At 49.6% G+C, this 21,394-nt stretch overlaps 1 protein-coding gene across 1 annotated transcript in view; it reads left to right on the top strand.

Moving 5' to 3' along the window:
* Positions 1 to 21,394, top strand: part of LOC140424974 (V-type proton ATPase 116 kDa subunit a 1-like) — a 358,173-nt gene that overhangs the window by 97,978 nt on the left and 238,801 nt on the right. Inside the window, exon 9 of the mRNA XM_072508716.1 lies at positions 7,287 to 7,499. Within this exon, the coding sequence (XP_072364817.1) occupies positions 7,287 to 7,499 (213 nt within the window). The remainder of the gene's footprint in view (positions 1 to 7,286; positions 7,500 to 21,394) is intronic.

Below are 21,394 nucleotides of genomic sequence, written 5' to 3'. Positions count from 1 at the left end.
GGGCGAGCTTCAACCGAGCCAAAGAGGTGTTGCATAAAAGGAAGGTGAAGTTCGGGATGCTGCAGCCGGCAAGACGATGGGTCACGTATCAGGAGAGACACCATTATTTCGAGACGGCGGAGGAAGCATGGACCTTCATCAAAGAAGAGAAATTGGATCGGAACTGAGGGACTGATGCTGCAGGAAATGTTATTGTTAATGTTATGGTTGAAGTTAATTGAGAAGTAAATTGGGAAGGGGGGAGACATTGGGGAAATGTGGGCGCCGGTGAGGGGGGAAAGACGGGACATAGTTGCAGAATGGGGAAGGGGAGGGGGAGGGGAAAGGGAGCTGAGCCATAAGAGGCGGGTCAGGTAAAGGGACGTTCCCGCGCCAGAAAGAATAAGGCGGGAAGACAGGCGCAAGGCGGATGGGAGTTCCCCACACGGGGGGGGTCGAGGAGTGAGCAGGAGTAGCCGGGGTCAGTTGAAGTCAGCTGACTTACGGAAGTAATATGGGGGGAGCAATCATGCTAGAAAGAGATCTAGCAGGGAGGGGGGGAGGGAGGGGGAGGGGGGGGGGGGGAGACAACTGGGTTGCTGCTGCGGAAATCCAAAAGGAAATGGCTAAAGAGTGGGTGGGCGGGGATGGTGTGCGACGCTGGGGGAGCGAGCGGGAGCGCGGAGGCGGGATATGGGACTGGTCTAGAGAAGGTAATGGCTAGTCGACACGGGAGGGGGGCAGGTAGCCCCCTAGTGAGGCTGATCACGTGGAACGTGAGAGGCCTGAACGGACCGATAAAAAGGGCCCGAGTGCTCGCGCATTTGAAAGGACTAAGGGCAGACGTGGTTATGCTCCAAGAGACGCACCTAAAGGTGGCGGACCAAGTTAGGCTAAGGAAAGGATGGGTGGGACAGGTGTTCCACTCAGGACTGGACGCAAAGAATAGAGGGGTGGCCATTTTGGTGGGGAAACGGGTTGCATTTGAAGCAAAGAACATCGTAGCAGATAGCGGAGGTAGATATGTAATGGTGAGTGGCAGGCTGGAGGGAATGGAGGTCGTGTTGGTTAATGTGGATGCCCCAAACTGGGACGATGCGGGATTTATGAGACGGATGCTGGGGCGTATACCGGACCTGGAGGTAGGAAACTTGATTTTAGGAGGGGACTTTAATACGGTGCTGGACCCGGGGCTAGATAGATCCAGCTCAAGGACTGGAAGAAGGCCGGCAGCAGCCAAGGTACTTAAGGGGTTTATGGACCAAATGGGGGGAGTGGATCCATGGCGATTTCTTAGACCTAGGGCTAGGGAGTTTTCCTTCTTCTCCCATGTCCATAAAGTGTACTCCCGGATAGATTTTTTTGTGTTGGGAAGGTCGTTGATCTCTAGGGTGGAAGAAGCTGAGTACTCAGCCATAGAGGTTTCGGATCATGCCCCACATTGGGTGGACCTGGAATTAGGAGAGGAAAGGGAGCAAAGAATACTCTGGCGATTAAATGTGGGACTGATGGCGGATGAGGGAGTGTGTGCAAGAGTGCGGGGGTGTATTGAGAGATACCTGGAGGTCAATGACGACGGCGAGGTCCCTGTGGGAGTGGTATGGGAAGCACTAAAAGCGGTGGTCAGAGGAGAGCTGATCTCCATTGGGGCCCACAAAAGGAAAACAGAGGCCAAGGAAAGGGAAAGATTACTGGGGGAGATTTTAAGGGTGGATAGGGAATTTGCAGAGACCCCGGAGGAGGAATTGTACAGGGAGAGGAGACGACTCCAGACGGAATTTGACCTTCTGACCACCAGAAAGGTGGAGGTACTGTGGAGGAAGGCACAGGGGAGGAGGTATGAATATGGGGAAAAGGCTAGTCGCCTGTTGGCTCATCAATTGCGAAAGAGGGCAGCAGCGAGGGAGATAGGAGGAATTAGAGACGAAAGGGGAGACACGGTGCGAAGGGCAGGAAAGATAAATGAGGTGTTCAAGACCTTCTATGAGGAACTGTATAGGTCTCAACCCCCAGAGGGAGAGGAGGGGATGCGGCAGTTCCTGGACCAATTGAGGTTCCCGAAAGTGGAGGAGCGGGGGGTGGTAGGCCTGGGGGCACGATTGGGGTGGACGAGGTTATTAAGGGACTGGGAAGCATGCAAGCAGGGAAGGCCCCAGGACCAGACGGGTTCCCGGTGGAATTCTACAGAAAATATGTGGACTTGTTGGCCCCGTTGATGGTGAGGACGTTCAATGAGGCCAGGAAAGGGGGGACTCTACCCCCGACGATGTCGGAGGCGACGATATCGTTAATTTTGAAGAGGGATAAAGATCCGTTGCAGTGCGGGTCCTATAGACCCATTTCATTATTGAACGTGGACGCCAAATTGTTGGCAAAGGTACTGGCATCGAGGATAGAGGACTGTGTCCCGGGGGGTGGTGCACGAAGACCAGACAGGGTTCGTAAAAGGGAGACAACTGAATGTTAACGTGCGACGACTATTAGGGGTGATAATGATGCCCCCAGTGGAGGGGGAGGCAGAGATAGTGGCGGCAATGGACGCAGAGAAGGCATTTGATAGGGTGGAGTGGGAGTATTTATGGGAAGTGTTAAGGAGGTTTGGGTTTGGGAACGGGTTTATTAGCTGGGTTAGACTTCTTTATGGGGCTCCAACGGCAAGCGTAGTTACAGGTCGACATAGATCGGAGTATTTCCGACTATATAGGGGAACAAGACAGGGATGCCCGCTGTCTCCATTGTTGTTCGCGTTGGCAATTGAACCTCTGGCCATGGCGTTGAGAGACTCCAGGAAATGGAGAGGGGTGATTAGAGGGGGAGAAGAACACCGAGTCTCGTTATACGCGGATGACCTATTGTTATACGTGTCGGACCCAGCGGGGGGGATGATAGAGGTTATGCGAATTTTGAGAGGGTTCGGGGATTTCTCGGGGTATAGGCTAAACATGGGGAAGAGTGAATTATTTGTGATACATCCAGGAGACCAGAGTAGAGAGATAGAAGGCTTGCCTCTAAGGAAAGTGGAAAGAAACTTCCGATACCTGGGGATTCAGAGCGCTAGGAGCTGGGGAACCTTGCACAGACTTAATCTGACACGGTTGGTAGAACAAATGGAGGAGGACTTCAAGAGGTGGGACATGCAGCCTCTATCACTGGCGGGCAGGGTGCAAGCAATTAAGATGATGGTCCTCCCGAGGTTCTTATTTGTATTTCAATGTCTCCCTATACTAATCACCAAGACCTTTTTTAATAAAATAGACAGGAGCATCACGAGCTTCGTGTGGGCAGGGAAAGTTCCGAGAGTAAGGAGGGGGTTCCTTCAGCGTAGTAGGGACAGAGGAGGATTTGCACTACCGAACTTGGGCGATTACTATTGGGCTGCCAATGTGGCAATGATACGTAGATGGATGATGGAGGGTGAGGGAGCGGCGTGGAAAAGACTGGAGAGAAAGTCCTGTAAAGGGACGAGTTTAGAGGCGCTGGTGACGGCGCCGCTACCGATCTCACCTAAAAAGTTTACCACGAACCCGGTGGTGGCGGCAACATTGAATATCTGGGGACAGTGGAGGCGACAGAGAGGGGTGCGGGGAGCCCTGGTGGGGTCCCCAATCAGGAACAACCATAGGTTCGCCCCAGGAAGAATGGATGGAGGATTTCAGAGCTGGTACCAGTTGGGAATTAGGAGGGTGGGAGATTTATTTATAGATGGGACTTTTGCGAGCTTGGGAGCATTGGAGGAAAAGTATAAGTTGCCCCGGGGAAATTTCTTGAGATATATGCCGGTGAGGGCGTTTACTAGACAACAGGTGAGGGAATTTCCGTTGCTCCCGACACAGGGGATACAGGACAGGGTGCTTTCAGGGGTGTGGGTCGGAGAGGGCAAGGTGTCAGAGATTTACCGAGAGATGAGGGAAGAGGGGGAGGAGTCGGTGGGCGAACTAAAAGGAAAGTGGGAAGAAGAACTAGGGGAGGAGATAGAGGAGGGTATGTGGGCTGATGCCCTAAGCAGGGTAAATTCCTCTTCCTCATGCGCCAGGCTTAGCCTGATTCAATTTAAGGTGCTACATAGAGCACACATAACGGGGGCAAGATTGAGCAGGTTCTTTGGAGTGGAGGACAAATGTGGGAGGTGTGGCGGGAGCCCGGCAAACCACGCACATATGTTTTGGGTGTGCCCGGCACTGGAAGGGTATTGGAAGGGAGTGACGGGAGTGATTTCGCGGGTGGTGAAGGCCCGGGTCAAACCAGGCTGGGGGTTAGCTCTATTTGGAGTTGCGGATGAGCCGGGAGTGCAGGAGGCTAAAGAGGCCGACGTTGTGGCCTTTGCGTCCCTAGTAGCCCGGCGCAGGATCCTACTCATGTGGAAGGAGGCGAAACCCCCCGGACTGGAGGCCTGGGTAAACGATATGACGGGGTTCATTAAACTGGAGCAGATAAAGTTTGCCCTGAGAGGATCGGCTCAAGGGTTCACCAGGCGGTGGCAGCCATTTCTCGACTACCTAGGGGAACGTTAGAGGGAAGACAGATGACCAGCAGCAGCAACCCAGGGGGAAGGGGGGGAAGGGGGGGAGGGGGGGGGGAGGGGGGGGGGGGTTAGTTTAGTTTAGGTCAAAGATAAAGGGATTTTGTTACTTGTGTATTGTTAAAAGTTTCTGTATTGTTATTGTTGCGTTTGCTTTGTAAGAGGGGAAAAATTGATGTTTGGGAAAAAAATTTCAATAAAACATATTTTTTTTTAAAAAGCGCGTCTTGGTATTCTGGACAATGAAAGCAGGAAAGCAAATTGGGTAACAGATATAAAAGAGAAAACTTACACCCCAGTGGTTGTAATGAAAATGGAAGTTCTGAACGCATTGTAAATTGATTAAGATTTAAAAGAGAAAGATGTTTTGCGTGGAGCCTTTCGTTAGGCTCTAATATGGTCTCACCATGAAGGTCTACTGTTCATTTTCAAATATCAAATGGCCCATCATAAGGTTCCACCATGTTCTCTATTATTTCTATAGTTTCAGTTTGTAGAGCTCTTCTACAATTAAGTTTTAATCAAAAACATTCAGTATCCTTTAACAATATCAGCTTGGATGTTAACCGTCTAAATCTCTAGAATATATAAATATATAATTCACTGCTTTACACTTCTTTTTTTTTTCCTTCTGAAATTTTTTATTTAAAACAAATTTGTAACATTTACAGAGAGAAAAAAGGCCCTTTGCAAAGAGCCTTAACATAGTGAAAACGAACAGTGGGAAAGAATAAACATGTTAATAAGGCACTTCCCCTGTCAGCTCTGTTGCCCATGCCACACGTGTTCAACTAAGCTAACGTGGCTCTAACCACCCCCCCCCCCACCCCCCCCCCCCCCCCCCCCCCCCCCCGGGGTGCTGCTGCTGTTGGTTTCCTGCGCTGTTCCCTGAGAGCCTGCAAGCTACTTTCTCACCCGGGGGATCCCTGGTCACCCCCCCTTGCCCACTTAAGTCTCCTCTGCTCTACTACTCGGCTGCACCCCCCTCTCCCCACCCCGACCTCCCCTGCGCCCCGAGGCCTGACCTTAGTTCAAGTCCAACTTCTTATCTTTAATGAAAACCCAAATCTGTTCTGGTGTCTCAAAGTAGTAATGGAGTTCCTCAAACGTAACCCAAAGCTTCGCAGGATACAGCATTCCAAACCTCACCTTTTTGTAGAGGGCTGCCTTTACCTTAATGAATCCTGCACGCCTCTTGACCAGTTCCGTTCCCAAGTCCTGGTAAATGCGCACCTCGCGGTTCTCCCATCTGCTGCTCCTCTCCGCCTTGGCCCACCGCAGCACACGTTCCCTGTCAGCAAACCGGTGGAAGGGGACCACCAAGGCCCTCGGTCGGTCGCCCATCCTGGGCTTCCTTGCGGGGACTCTATGCGCCCCACCAAACTCCAGGGGTCGAGGGAAGGCCTCCGGTCGCATCAGCGCCTCGAGCATACCCGTCACATATGCACCCACATCCGATCCCTCGCAACCCTCGGGGAAGCCAACGATCCTCAAATTCTGCCTCCTGGCTCTGTTCCCCAGCTCTTCAAGCTGCTCCTGCATCCTCCTCTGGCGGGAGTTCAGCTCCTCCACCTCGTGCTCCAGCTCCGTTACCGTGTCCGCCTGGCTGGAGAGCTTCACCTCGACCTCCCTGAGCGCCTTCTCTTGGACTGCCTGTGTCTCGACCATTCGGTCCATTACCGCTCTCATCGGGTCCAACATGTCCCTCTTCAGTTCGGCAAAGTAATTTCTGAAGAACTCCATCTGTTGCTCCCTTGGCCAGTGAACCTCCGCTCCCTGGTCCCTGCCATCTGCCATGCTTCGCCGCCCGGTCTGGGGTCCCCGCAGCTCCCGCTTTGATCCTTGCCGCTCCATTCGACCACTTCTGGTCCAGCTGTCCATACCCCGGGGGGAAAGCCTCTTCCCTATTGTCCCCTCCACCGATTCAGGTCGCCCGGTCCCGAAAAAGTCAGTTGAAAAAGGTCTGTTTGCCCATCGCGGGCGGGAGCGATCCGACCTGCAACCTGCTTCCTCGAGGGCGCCACCGGAAGTCTGCTTTACACTTCTTTACACAAAGTTTGTTTTAGCAAAGAAAATTGAAGGATTGCCATTTGTTTATGACTGGGTATTTGTAATTGCTTTATTACAAATTTTTAATTTCCCATTGAAGTCCATTGCATTTTTCGATTTAAATAAATCATTTCTGTAATTGAAAGCTTTAGCAAAATTCGTAAAATGTGCCTTCTCTTATTTTATTTTGTCATTCGGTTTGGCTGATAGCTGATTGATCAATTATTAAGCAGAGAATTCTGACTACCAATGTAACAATTCAATAAGAACGCAAGAACGATCGCCATGACAACAAATCCAACTAATTCGCACAGTTTTTCAACAATATTAAAGGTGGCTAAAGTGAAAATATTTTGCAGCTGTTTTTCTTTAGACTATCAAATATTTAAGCGCACCTCCTGCTAGTCTTGTTTGTTTTTCTGTACTTTTGATTTAATTTCAGTTTAACATAAAAGATAAACAAATCTGGTAATTATCACTACATAAACAGGTCTTGTGCTCTAATTGGAATTTGGCCAGTTGCTACATATTCTTCAGCGCATTACACAATGATTGCTCCGGCTTCTTAAACTGCGATTTTTTTGAGCATTAAGAAAGTATCTTTGATTCGTCTTTGCGTGGTGTAATCAAGAGTTCATTATGTAAATGTGGACCTTTTTTAAATTTACACTGGTAAAGTCATGTGCATCAAAACTGATCTTTAATTATACTAAAACTAGTTCTTTCATGTTTCTAACAGGTTCTTGACCAGACAGAAAAGCATCGTAAAGATTTGCTGCTCTCTGCTGCTAAGGATGTTCACAAGTGGAATGCTAAAGTCAAGAAGATGAAGGCAATTTATTACACGCTAAATCTTTGTAACATAGATATCACCCAGAAGTGTTTAATTGCTGAAATCTGGTGTCCTGTTACAGACCTTAAAAAAGTCCACTACACATTAACAAAAGAATCAGTAAGTACCTCAAATGATCCAAAAGAATCTAAGTGTGCTGAATCTAAGTGTGACAGCGAACCCCCTTGTGTATTTTCAATTGAGCTAAATAAGGCCATAAGGCATAGGATCAGAAGTAGACCATTCAGCCCATCGTGTCTGCTCCACCATTCAGTTAGATCATGAATGATATGATGTGATAATCCTCAACTCCACTTTCCCGTCTTATCCCCTATAACCCTTGGTTCCCTTGTGATGGTTGAATGATGGCCTATAGTCATTGTGCAGTGCATGAGGCTCTAGGAAGGGACAATAAGAATTCCTCATATTTGCAACAAAAAGCTCAACATGCTTCGCAGAGTGGAAAAGGATATATGTTGCACAGGTGGGAAGGGATGGTGGTCAAAAGGCCAGTATTTGAGAAATGTTTCCAAAAGAAGGAAAGGAAAAGAGAATCAGGAATTTGAGGGGGAACTTTGGAGTGCAAATGAGCAATGCTTGAAATAATGACCACAAATAGTGGAGTGAGCAGAAGATACGCACTAATTCAATGCTTCAGGAACAAAGTGTGCTTTTCATTTTGAAACAGGCTTTGGTGGTAGGCCACAAGGCTTTTTAAGTTAAGGGCATAGATTTTCATATTGATTTAAAGGACATGGGGAGTTAATGGAGCATTGAAGATATAATTTAAAGGCTTGAGCAGGTAAGGATATGGCAGCAGCATTCTGAATAATCTGTAGTTTCTGGAAGGTGGAAAGGGGGAGTACCTAGCTTTTGAGAAGCTTGGAGAATCACAGTATTCAGGGCGGCACGGTAACACAGTGGATAGCACTGACGTTTCAGAGCTCCAGGGTCCCAGGGTCGATTCTTGGGTCATTGTTCGTGTGGAGTCTGCACGTTCTCCCCGTGTCTGCGTGGGTTTCCTCCGGGTGCTCCGGTTTCCTCCCACAGTCCAAAGATGTGCAGGTTAGGTGGATTGGCCATGCTAAATTGCACTTAGTGTCTAAAGGGTTTGGATGAGGTTGCTGGGATACGGGTTTGGGGCAGAGGTGTGGGCTTAAGTGGGGTGCTATTTCCAAGGGTCGAAGCAGACTCAATGGGCTGAATGGCCTCCTTCTGCACTGTAAATTCTATGTTCTATTGTCTCGGCAGAACTGGGGAGAGAGGGAACCAATAAAGGTATTGCTTTACAAGTTGAACGAGGTGGTTTGGGTGAATACCGGCACCTCCAGGACGGTTTTGAATTTTCAAAGGGCCAGAGGTGGGGAGGAAATGGGACAGCTCTCGCTGCCAAATTTTGGCCCCTTAAGGAGCTTGTTAAGGGGTATTTCCCTTAGAGTTAATAATTTTAAAATTTGGTCCCGAACCGACTTGTGCATGTCATTGCACAGTTGTCAGGTACCCCGTGGGCAGATGGTAATTTTCTCTGTGGTTGCTTTGAGCTGAAATCTGAGAGGGGAGGAACACTGCACCAAATATTGTTGTTTGAACATGGCTGCCTTTGACCTCCTGCCTGCTCAAATCCCCAAGGCAGAGACAACTCCCAATGTGGCTGCCCCCTGCCTTTGCCACTGACCAATTAGGCCATTTAAACTTAAAATAGTGTCACAAGCAACACAGCTCAGCTGAGGAGTCGGGAACCAGAATTCATCTGGTTGGCTCCCAAAGCTGGATAGAAAATCTTGCCCAGGAGAAGAGAGACAAGCCAGTGAAATAGGCAGGCAGGTGACAGATGACATGTAATGCAGAGAAGAGTTAAGCAATACATCTCGATAGGAAGAATGAGGAAAGGCACTATAAAAGAAAGGGAATAATGTTAAAGGAGGGAGACCTGAGGGCGATGTGTATTGACTGGTATGCTGTATATCTTGTTTATCTCCGAGCAGTGCAGAGATGAATCTAGTTCTAAATCCAAGCAGTTTATTTACAGAGCTTCAAAATATCCCAGACATAGAAGATTTTCAACACATAGCGCGTGAATGTAGGGCATTGTCACATCCGAGGTGGTTAAATCTCACAAATGGGGCGGGATTCTCCCACAGGATCGGAAAATCCCAGGGGGGCGTCGTCTTCACTTCCTGACCCAGCGAGCACTCTTCCATGGCCTCTACACTGACCATAACTATGCAAGAAATTTTTAAACTGACAATTCTAAATGGCGACAACAGGGACATGCAGTACAACATAAATTTTTAAAACGGTACCTCTAACTATCTTCGATAAACTACACTCACTTAAACATCCAATCATACTAACTTCCTAACAATACAAATATAATAGCAGCATTCACATTTCCCTCTGGCTTGGCGGTCAAGCTCAGAGTTGTACAATCTCTCAGTTGTCTTTATTCACAAAATGATGCCGAACGAATGTCCTTTATTGTAGATCAAGGGGTTCGGGGGCCTGGTGAGAACCGAAAATAGGGGATCTCATCCTGTATACCGGGGTACGAGAGCGGTAGGCTCTCCTTCGCCATTTTCTCATGCGGATAGTCTGCACGATGCTGCAGAATGTCGTCAATACTAAAACGGATTCAATTACGTATGAAAGGGAGTACCATGTTATAAACCTATCACACCATGATGGTGCGTTGTTACTTGTCACTGGGCTCTGGGTGCTATGGGGAAGTGGATCATTGACGGCCGAGGGGGTTTGGGGTCAGGGGGTTCGCGTCCGCACGTAACCGAATATAAATTATCATGGTATCGAAAAACACGTATGACGTCTTCATTGTTCTCTTCTTTCTTCTCTTCTCTTCCTTTTCGTCTCTTCTCTCTTCCTGGACCTTCAGGAATTCTGTGAATCAAGCATAGTTTCTGTTACCATCTTGTTTAATATCTTGAATGTGAGCATGTCTGTCTTTTAGTGCCAATCTCCCTTTATAATTGGTCACCACGTGTGACTCTCTCATTTTTTTATTTTTTCAAAAAATATTTGGACTAGACATCTAAGAGAATACTGCTGTACTGCGAGCCATCTCGCAGCCTGTGTGATTTACCATCCCAGTGTTTGAGGATGTAAATAGCATAGGGAAGCAATCCTAAGGGTTGCTAAACCAAACAAAAGAATTTTGAACGTAATTGAGCCAAAATGGGGTGCGTATGGGCTGCGGCGGGTAAGATTTGGATGGAATCCCCGGGTAGGATGGCGACCAATGCTGTGTGCCCTACCCGAGCGTAGTTGACCAGGGGGGTTCCTCAGGCAGGGCGGGGACCAATGCCGTTTCTCCACTGCCTGAGCAACCGGCAAGAACGGGTAAGAATGTTGTCATTGAGGGGACTGCCTCTCGTGATTATCTTCGAATCAGGAGAGTAGTTATGATTGTTGTCTGCTGACAGACTAGTTCCTCTGAACTGTTGTCTGGGACAAACCTGATCCTCTAACAATTTTCAGTCGACAGATTAGTTCCTCTGAACTGTTGTCTGGGACAAACTAGATCCTCTAACAATTTTCTGTCGACAGACTAGTTCCTCTGAACTATTGTCTGGGACAGACTTGTTCTATTAACAGCCGGGCGTCAACGGAGTGGTGGAGTGGGGCCGTGAAACTTCCAAGTTTACGAACAACACTGAACGATAACATTAACGAATAAACATTGAACAAACATGCTGCAGGTTCCATCAGAAAGGATACCGTTTCTCCCAAGCGGTTCCTTTAAAACATCATCAGGACACCTCAGTTATCAGTTGCGAACAGGGTCGCAAAGGGGTTCTCGTTTTGGGAGTCAGACTCAAAGCCATCATCTTCTCCCAGATGCCATACTCTTGAGTGGATGAGGGTTGCTAAAGCGGCATGGTGTGACTTAGGGTCCATCTCGTCATTTCGGACGAGCCTGTACGAATTGTCACGGTGCCAAATAACAGCCCGTAACAGCCTCTCCGAACAGGCGCCGGAATGTGGCGACTAGGGGCTTTTCACAGTAACTTCATTTGAAGCCTACTTGTGACAATAAGCGATTTTCATTTCATTTTTTTTTCAAATAGTGGTGTCTAATTCTGTGGGGACGGAGTCGGGGTCGTCATTGTAGGGCAGTGGTCTTTGATGAGGTTTGCTAAGGAATGTGATCAGGAAGAGATCACTCAAATCGTGTTCAGATTCGCTGGGTGTGGGTCCTGTTGCATGGGGGTAGTAGGGAGGCGTGCTGTGGCTGTTGCCTGTGTCACAGTTGCTGTCGCTGCTGCTGCTGCTGCTGTCTGTGGGCGTTCCGGGGCGGAGTCTAGAGTTCGGGGGTGGAGTCGAGGTCGAGTCCGTGGATGGGGTGGACGTATTGGGGGAGGGTAGGGATACATGGGCTGTGGGCGGGGCGTGGTTTGCTGCATCGAGCATGACGTGGTGTGTGTGGTTAGACTGCGAGCCATATGCCTTGAGCTGGTTAAAATGAAACCACGCGGTCTTCCCGTTGGGGTACTTGATCTTATAAACAGAGGGACTTACTTTGTCCGCAACGGAGTATGGACACGAGTACTTGGGTGACAGGAACGTGCTGGGGTTGTAAATGGAGAGTATGACCTGCTGTCCTATATCAAACTCAGTCGCATGCACTGTCTTGTCGAAACAGGCCTTGCTCTGTTTCTTCCTGGTGCCTAATTTTACTGCGGCTGCTAGCTGAGCCGTTTTTACATTTTCGACTAGTTGTTTCACTGCGTTCTCGTGTGTGAGGGCCGTCACTTCGGGGCTGGTCAAGTCAAGTCCCAATAAAAATTCTGTGCCTTTCATGGGGGGTCCGGTCATGAGAGTGTGTGGGGTGTATCCTATGGATGTCGAAACAGTGTTACGCAAAAACATTAGTGCAAAAGGGAGGACTGAATCCCAAGTGGTGTTGTTTTGTTGGACCATTTTTCTGAGGGTGGGTTTTAGGGTCCGATTCATTCGCTCCATGATACCACTGGACTGGGGGTGGTATGCAATGTGGAATTTTTGGGTAATGCCAAATATCGTCAGGACGTTCTTCATGACACGTCCCGTAAAATGGGAACCTTGGTCGGATTCAATGCTGCGGGGGAGTCCCCATCTCGTAAAGATGTGGTGGGTTAAAATCTTAGCGGTGGTCTTTGCCATGTTTGTCCTAGATGAGAATGCTTCTACCCATTTTGTAAACGTGTCAATGGCAACTAACATGTACCTGTGACCATTCTTGCTAGGGGACAATGGTCCTATAAAATGAATCTGGAGGTTTGTCCAGGGGCCATTAACGGGGCGGGTGTGGCTAAGCTGAGCTTTCTTCGCATATCTGTCCGGATTGTTTTGGGCACAGAAACGGCAATTTTGAACACAGTGCGTGCCGTCTTCCTTTAAATTCGGCCACCAACAGAGCTGCCTGAGGTGGGCTGGAGTGGGGTCAATTCCCTGATGCCCATGACTATCATGGAACAAACACCTGAGCTGATTCCTGTCCTGTTCAGGACCAACATAAAGGGTGTCTTTTAGGATCACACCATCATGATTGGTCAGTGCATTTTTAAACCTATCGTATGGGGCTGGAAAGCTCCCTTTTAAAATCTCCCTGAGATTACTATCTTGCTTCTTGGCCTGCACTAAATCCTCGACATTAGTCTGTGAGACCTGAACTGCATTCACTGGGGCGCTTTCGGGGGGGTTCCAAAAATGTCCGTGTCTGGAACCTGCTTTAGCCAGTGCGTCGGCTTTTACATTTCCAGGTGGGGAGGAACGGTGGTGACTTTGAACTTTAATGACACCAAATATCCTGTCCTGTGCTTTGTCCAAAATGTGCCGGAGCAATGGGGCTGACGGGAGGGGTTTTCCGTCCGCGGAAACAAATCCTCTTGTTTTCCACAGGGGTAGGAATTCTGTGAGGCTGTTACAGACATAGAGGCTGTCCGAGTATATGTCTGCTGGGCTGGGGAAGGAATCTGGGGGATCTATAATGTACGCAATGGCTGCTAATTCTGCCGCCTGCGCACCTAAGTGGCCTGGCAGTTTTAAGGAGATTTCTTCTAAGGCGCGACCCTGCGCGTCCTTAACATAGATGCCGCATCCTGTAATGCGCTTCCCGTTTAATACAGTGGAAGAACTATCCACGTATATTTTCAAAGGTGCGCACATGTCTGTGTGCTGGGGGCTCTGGGGTGAACTACCTATCTTTTTGGGTGGTGTCTTCGCGATAAAGGGCCTTGTGTTGTGGTGCGGTGAGATGATTTCACATTCGTGGGGGGGTGCCTGGGTACTGAAGGTTGTCGGCTAGGAAAGTGTGGGTCTTGGTCCTTTTAACACTGATGTCCCATCCCTGCAAAAGAAGGGTCCATCTGGCTGCTCTGATCTGGCTTACTGTACCGTCCTTAAGTCGTCCGTCTAGTAAAAGTTGGGTGGGTGTGTGTTCCATGAGGATTGTGATGGGGTTTAGTCCGGTGATGTATGAAAAGTATTGAACTGCCCAGAAAACTGCGAGCAGGTGCCTTTCACAGGCCGAAAATCCCTGCTCCACAAGATCTAAAACTCTGGAGGCGTAAGCCACGGGTCTTAACTGTTCGTGCCGTTCCTGGAGGAGCACGGCCGAAAGGGTGCAGTCGGTGCTAGCTATCTCTATAGCATAGTGGGAAAGCGGGTCTGGAACCTGTAATGCGGGGGCTGCAATGAGTGCGCGCTTTAAAACATCTACAGCATCCGTGTGCCGCGGAAGCCATTCCCAAGGGGCTCCTTTCTTTAGGAGTTCCGAGAGGGGTGCTGCTTTGGTGGCGAAACCGTCAATATGGTTCCGGCAGTAGCCAACCAGTCCTAAAAACGACCGGAGGGCTGAAACATTCTGAGGAAGGGGCAATTTGACAATCAAGTCAATTCTTTTATGCTCGATCTCTCGTTTACCATGTGTGATAATTGTTCCCAAATATACCACTTTGTTTTCCAAAATTTGGGCCTTTTTGGGGTTCACTTTGCATCCAATCTGTTGTAGGAGTTCCAGGAGTTCGGACAGAAGCTCGATGTGCTCTGCCTTGGTGTCTGTCTGCAGTAATAGGTCGTCTACATACTGGACCAGACATTGGGGGCGAGAACATTTTGATTAACCATTAGCCAGCTGTCGGTGGAAAATGGAGGGGGAGTTGTGGAATCCTTGTGGAAGGCATGTCCACGTGTACTGCTGACCTTTAAAAGTGAATGCAAATTTGTACTGGCACGCCTTTGCCAATGGAATGGACCAGAATCCGTTACTGATGTCCAAAACTGTAAAATATCGTGAGCGAAGCCCCTGTTTGTTCATGGTCTCGGGACTGGTGGCTACCATGGGGGCTGCTGCGGAGGTGACTTTGTTGAGTTCCCGGTAATCGATGGTCAGTCGCCATGATCCATCGGGCTTTCTCACTGGCCAAATCAGGGCATTATTAGTAGAGGCTACTGATCTAAGTATGCCTTGTTCTAATAAGCTATCGATAACTTTTGAGATTTCTCCCTCTGCCTCTTGGGGAAAACCATATTGCTTCTGGGGTCTAGGGTCAGGTCCTGTTATTTGAACCGAACCAACCATCCTGCTGCAGTCATGTTTATGACTTGCAAATGCGGTCCTGTTATTTTGAAGAACTGCCCTAACCTGTTTGTCTGCACTAATCGTGGTCGGGTCAAACCAAAAATCGCCGACTGCACTAATCTTATTAGCATACTCACCTACTGTGAGTGTTGTGGGGGCTCTTGCTGACTTTGTCATTTTCCAGACACATTGATTTAGTGAAACGTTGTGGGAGTTCATGAAATCGACGCCCAAAATGTGTTCTGCTGTGTGGGGCAGATCGACCAAAACTACGGAGTGTTTTGTAGTAATGCTGCCAATTTGAATGGGTACAGGGGCTGTGATGTGTCCCTGTTGTGAGTGGCCTGTGAAGCCGCTGAGGGTGATTGTGGCTGTAGTGGGCCACGTGTCTTTTTGGAACATGGTGGAGGAATTAATTGTGGTGCGGGACTCTCCTGTGTCCCAGAGAAATTCGATGGGCTGTCCCCGTATTTTCGCTGCAATGACTGGTCGGCCGGACCTATCCCAAAGGGTGTCGCATACCCAAGTGGGGAAGCCCGAACACCATCAGTCAGTTCCGTTCATGTCTGTCTGGTCTGAACGGGTGCCTACACTATGTATGGGATTTGTCCTGTTTCCATTCAGAGTGCCTGCCTGCTGGGCTCTCTGTGGCTTTCGTGGGGCATTGCACTCTCGTGCAAAGTGACCTAATTGTCCACAGTTGTAACACTCCTGTGGTTTCTGTGGGGGGCTGTTCCTGCCTTTGTTCACCCATGCGGGGTTCTGGTACACTTTCACTGCTTGGATATCTGCCTCTGCCTGCTGTTCTTCGGGTTTCCTAATCGCGGGTTTGTTTTGGACAGATTGCTCCCAGGGGCGGGACAACCTTTTTAAAACCCACTTTTCGTTGTGCGTTTCTTCCGAGGGGTTATAATTGGTACAAGCTTTTTGTCCTGCCTCTGTGGCATGGGAGATAAGGGTGCGGGTCCATTTGGCCATATTGTCTGGGGACAAATGGGCGCGGTCTAAGTTTCTGAAAATGGCTGTAAAATGGATCCACAGGCGTCCAGCAAATGCTGTGGGGTGTTCTGTCTTCTTCTGCCTGCACTTATTCAGGCCTTCTACTGGGTCACCTCTGTTATAGCCGATCGCGTCTAGGATCGCCGTGTGCATCTCTGCAAGGGTGCCTCCTCCTACATTCTGTGGGTCGGGAAGGGCTGCTACAACCGAAGGGTCTAAACTTAAAACTGTGAGCTTCACTTGCTCACGCTCATCCAGGCCGTACATGGTCGTCTGAAAAGAAGTGGTGGGGGTCTGAGCAGGGGAGGAACGGTGTGATCTTTTCGCACGCGCCCCGTAATTGGGTCACGGTTAAGGGGGTGGTGTAAAGGAATTCCGCGTCTCCTTCCGATGTGACTGTGCGGTGGGTGGTTACTGGATTCATGGGTGCCTGATCTATCTGCTCTGTGGGGGGTTGGGTGCTTTTCTCCTTTGGGGCTTTCCTTGCGCACATGTTCCCTGTACATATCTATGCGCGGTTTTGTTCAGTTCTTGCCAATCAGGGCCGTCTTCTTCATCTAATTGGGATCCAAAGGTGCTCTGAAACCCATTTTGCACTGAAAGCAAAGACTCCAGATCCGCAATCTGCTTCCTGCATTTCGCATGATCCACTGAGCTTTGTCTGTGCTCTGTGGTGGCAGCATGGAGTGGTGCTCTTAACGCTGCTTTTAGATCGCTGCATTGCCTTTGCAATGCCTCTACCTATTTCTCTGTCTCTTCTCTTACCAGGACTGCACGTTGTGTGGCCATATCGTATTGAGTTTGGAAGCTGCTTAGATGCGCTAGACAAGACTGGTGTGCCCACTTGGCATCATCCACCTCTCCGTCCTTTGCTGCCAACTTCCTTCTCAAATCTATATTCTCTCTCTCGATCTCACTAACATTGACCTTGCTCATTCGATGTCTCTCTTCTATCTCTTTGTGGAGCATCCGAACAACCTCCTCTGTGCCTCGCAATTATCATAGATTATCATAGAATTTACAGTGCAGAAGGAGGCCATTTGGCCTATCGAGTCTGCACCGGCTCTTGGAAAGAGCACCCTACCCAAGGTCAACACCTACACCCTATCCCCATAACCCAGTAATCCCACCCAACACTAAAGGCAATTTTGGACACTAAGGGCAATTTATCATGGCCAATCCACCTAACCTGCACATCTTTGGACTGTGGGAGGAAACCGGGGCACCCGGAGGAAACCCACGCACACACGGGGAGGATGTGCAGACTCCGCACAGACAGTGACCCAAGCCGGAATCGAACCTGGGACCCTGGAGCTGTGAAGCAATTGTGCTATCCACAATGCTACCGTGCTGCCCTCAGTTGTGCCAGGCAGGACACGATTGCCATCGGCTTGCGAGCTTTCCCTAAGCTTTTCTTATGGATCTCTGACAGGTTCTCCCACCAAGTATGTCCTATATTTCTGGGTCCTGTTTCCTCATCATCACAGAATTCACTCCAAAGGGGCCATCCTTTCCTTTTGAGATATTTTCTGATCTCTTCTTCCCAAACGGGACACTGTCCTACTCTACTGGTCGCTGCGACCTCGAATTCCTGGGGGTTCATGAGGCGTTCCATTGCCTTCATTGCCATTTTTCCTATCTGAATGCTCTTTTAAATTTTGGAACAAGGGGTACAAAGGCCTTGTAAACACGGGTATGGCATGTGCTATTTTCTGGAATACAAACTCCCGACAGTTTTTCGCAACAAAAATCTATCAGTTTTACCTTGTAGCCCTGTTAGTTACGCATGCATTAACACACTTCCGAATTTTGTGGTTGATCAGAACTGCTTGAACACTTGTGGTTTTGCTGTTCCCAATTGGATTCTCACTTCAAATTTTGGGTGCTCCCGGAGTGGTTAGGCCACTTCTAAGTCGGGTCCCGTCAGAAAGTCGCCAGTAAATGTTGCTAACTTTGGTTGGCTCTTAATTCGTTGCTCGTTGTGTCTTTACTTAATTTGCTCTGTTTCTATAACCTTTGATCTAGAGTCGCCAGGTATCTTTATGATACCACCACGAGGTTCAAGTTCAAGTACTGATCAATAACTCAACACACCAATTAGTAAGATTCAAATCAAAACACATTTATTATACACAGTAAATCACTACTCATGCATAAGCTCTACTTTCTAGACTATCTCTATCACTAAAAGTTCCATACTTAGCTTCGGAACTGGCCCACCAGGTCAGGGGAACAAATGGCCTTTCGTTCGATTCTGAGTCTGCAGGATTCAAAAGCTGGTATGGACTGGTAGCTAGGAGCGCCTATCTCGTAGCGTGCGTTGACTGGAGACTTACTTGGTTGATGCGGCAGCTAGGCAGGTCACTGTCAAGGGTTGTTTCGAGCTGCTGAGTGTCCCTGCCAAGAAGGACGAATTGAACTTGGGGACTCTATAGTCCCCAGGGACTTCGCGCCGTTCGGGGCGAACCCCCTATCTGGTTCCAAGTGATTGGACTAGGTTCCGATCACTTGGATCGATTTCTCCAATACTGGAGTTGTTCCCTGATCACTGGGCGGTCCCGGAGTGTCCGTTGGCCTTCCTTTGTCTTGGCTCCTGCTGGCGCCGAGGAGTCTGGCTTGGCCTTATTCACCTTAAATGTTGCAATTGTTCCCGGGGATCGCTCATTACTATGCAGATGGCTGTTGGTTTCAGTGCTGTCTGGGTTTCTGCAAGTTCTAATACACAGGAAACTTACACCTGCTAGTTTTTCCTATCTTGACTGAATTTCCTTGCATTCTTTGCGGCTCTCCATTTTCAGTCGGGAAGTGGACAACCCAGGTGGCTAAAAACTCCACCCCCTGGCTTAAGCAATCAAGCAAGTGTACAAGGATTAGTTACCAGGCTAGCATAATCAAAAGCAGACAAGATCCTTTTTCTGGGATTCCCACTCCACTCCTGCTTCTGGTGCTTTTCCTTGGCACAGGATAAAGGTTCCAGTGGCCAGCCATTACACAGGACTCCAACCTTTGCCAGCTCCATTATAGGGGTGAGCAGTTTAAACCTCCCTGCAATTTTAGTGGGGGCATCAGGCCCTTTCAGGCAATCAGTAAACGGGTTCACAGCCTCTTAGAGGAGGAGTGAACACAAGGGAATCTCAGTCTCAAGGGGGGAACCAAAAAAAGTCATATGATCCTAGAATTCTTCCACTGATAGGCTTTGGAATACTAAAAAAAAATTGTATTTTCAATTTCAATAGTTAGATGTGGTATTGTATGTTTGATGCATTTTACTGCAGAGATTAATTATCGGGCTCTGTCCTGCAAGGTTGACCATTAGAGTGATTAGTGTTACATAGAACATAGAACATAGAACATACAGTGCAGAAGGAGGCCATTCGGCCCATCGAGTCTGCACCGACCCACTTAAGCCCTCACTTCCACCCTATCCCCGTAACCCAATAACCCCTCCTAACCTTTTTGGACACTAAGGGCAATTTATCATGACCAATCCACCTAACCTGCACATCTTTGGACTGTGGGAGGAAACCGGAGCACCCGGAGGAAACCCACGCACACACGGGGAGAACGTGCAGACTCCGCACAGACAGTGACCCAGTGGGGAATCGAACCTGGGACCCTGGCGCTGTGAAGCCACAGTGCTAACCACTGTGCTACCGTGCTGCCCCATTACAACCCCTTGTGCAAGCAATCAGTCGATCGGGCGCCCTGGTCGTCCTCTGTGATCGTCAGAGCTTCGGTGGTGACTCCGGTGGAGGCTCGGGCATCTGTGACTCCGGGAGCGTGGCCTCGATCTCTGTGGCAGCTTCGACACCCCTAGATGGCGCTGGTGGGGAAAACGGTTGACCTGGGAAGAGAGCGCCTGCGGGGTGCGTCGGTTGGTGGGGGGGCCTAGACGGGGCTGGCGGAAGGACCGATCTTCCTGTAAGGTGCCCTGGTGGAGGAGAGGGTGGGACTGGTGGTTGGGGTGTGCGTGGGGCTCCGGCGGGCGCCAAGTCTCGTAGGGAGACGGTATCTTGTAGGCCGTCGGGGTACACCACGTAGACGTACTGGGGGTCAGCGTGGAGAGGATGGACCCTCACGGGTCTGACTTGTGCGCCTGCATGTGTTTTCGGAGCAGGATGGGTCCGGGAGCTGCCAGCCAGGTCGGGAATGAGGTCCCAGAGGAGGACTTACTGGGGAAGACAAGGAGATGTTCGTGAGGTGTCTGGTTGGTTGTGGTACAAAGCAGTGACCGGATGGAGTGGAGGGCATCCGGGAGGACTTCCTGCCAGCGGGAGACCAGGAGATTCCTGGATCGTAGGGCCAGTAGGACGGTCTTCCAGACCGTTCCGTTCTCCCTCTCTACCTGTCCGTTACCCCGGGGGTTGTAACTGGTCGTCCTGCTCAAGGCGATGCCCTTTCTGAGCAGGAATTGACGCAGTTCGTCGCTCATAAAGGAGGACTCCCTATCACTATGTATGTAAGCGGGGAACCTGAACAGTGCAAAGATGCTATGGAGGGCCTTGATAACGGTGGTTGCGGTCATGTCAGGGCAGGGCGCCGGAATGTGGCGACTAGGGGCTTTTCACAGTAACTTCATTTGAAGCCTACTTGTGACAATAAGCGATTTTCATTTCATTTCACTTCATGGGAACCGGGAGTACTCGTCAATCACGTTCAGGAAGTACGTGTTGCAGTCGGTGGAGGGGAGGGGGCCTTTGAAGTCCATGCTGAGGCTTTCTCTGGCCGGTAGAAGTGCGGTTTGCACTCCGTGCAGATTTGCCAGTCCCTGGTGGCTGTCCTGACCTCCTCGATGGAGTAGGGCAGGTTGTGGGTCTTGATAAAGTGGAAAAAGCGAGTGACCCCCGGGTGGCAGAGGTCCTCGTGGAGGGCTCGGAGGCAGTCCACTTGTGCAGTGGCACGTGTGCCGCGGGACAGAACATCAGGAGGCTCATTTAGCTTCCTTGGACGATACAAGAGTTGGAGGTGGAGAGTTCGATCCTCCACCGCAAGATCTTATCGTTTTCTATGTTGCCCCACTGTGCATTATTGAACATGAAAGCAACCGACTGTTGGTCAGTGAGGAGAGTCAATCTACTGCCGGCCAGGTAATGCCTCCAATGTCGCACATCTTCTACTATGGTCTGGGCCTCCTTTTCGACTGAGGAGTGGTGGTTTCGGAGGCATGGAGGGTACGTGAGAAGAAGGCCACGGGGCCTGCCCGCAAAGATCCTTAACCATGCATACAACAAGGATAAATGCGTGTTTAGCACCGACCGCCTAGCCATCCTCTGCTACTTAGTGCCAAAACAGACATTGCAAAGAAGAAGGCCACGAGCCTGCCCGCTTGGTTGAGGGTGGCTGTCAGAGCTATGTTAGACGCGTCGCTCTCAACCTGGAAGGGGAGGGACTCGTAGATGGCGTGCATCGTGGCCTTTGCAATGTCCGTTTTGATCTGGCT

The sequence above is a fragment of the Scyliorhinus torazame genome, chromosome 6 (assembly GCF_047496885.1).
Source record: "Scyliorhinus torazame isolate Kashiwa2021f chromosome 6, sScyTor2.1, whole genome shotgun sequence".
NCBI classification, from domain to species: Eukaryota; Metazoa; Chordata; class Chondrichthyes; order Carcharhiniformes; family Scyliorhinidae; genus Scyliorhinus; species Scyliorhinus torazame.
Note: the sequence above shows the minus strand (reverse complement) of the source record. Positions and strands in the feature narration are given on the sequence as shown.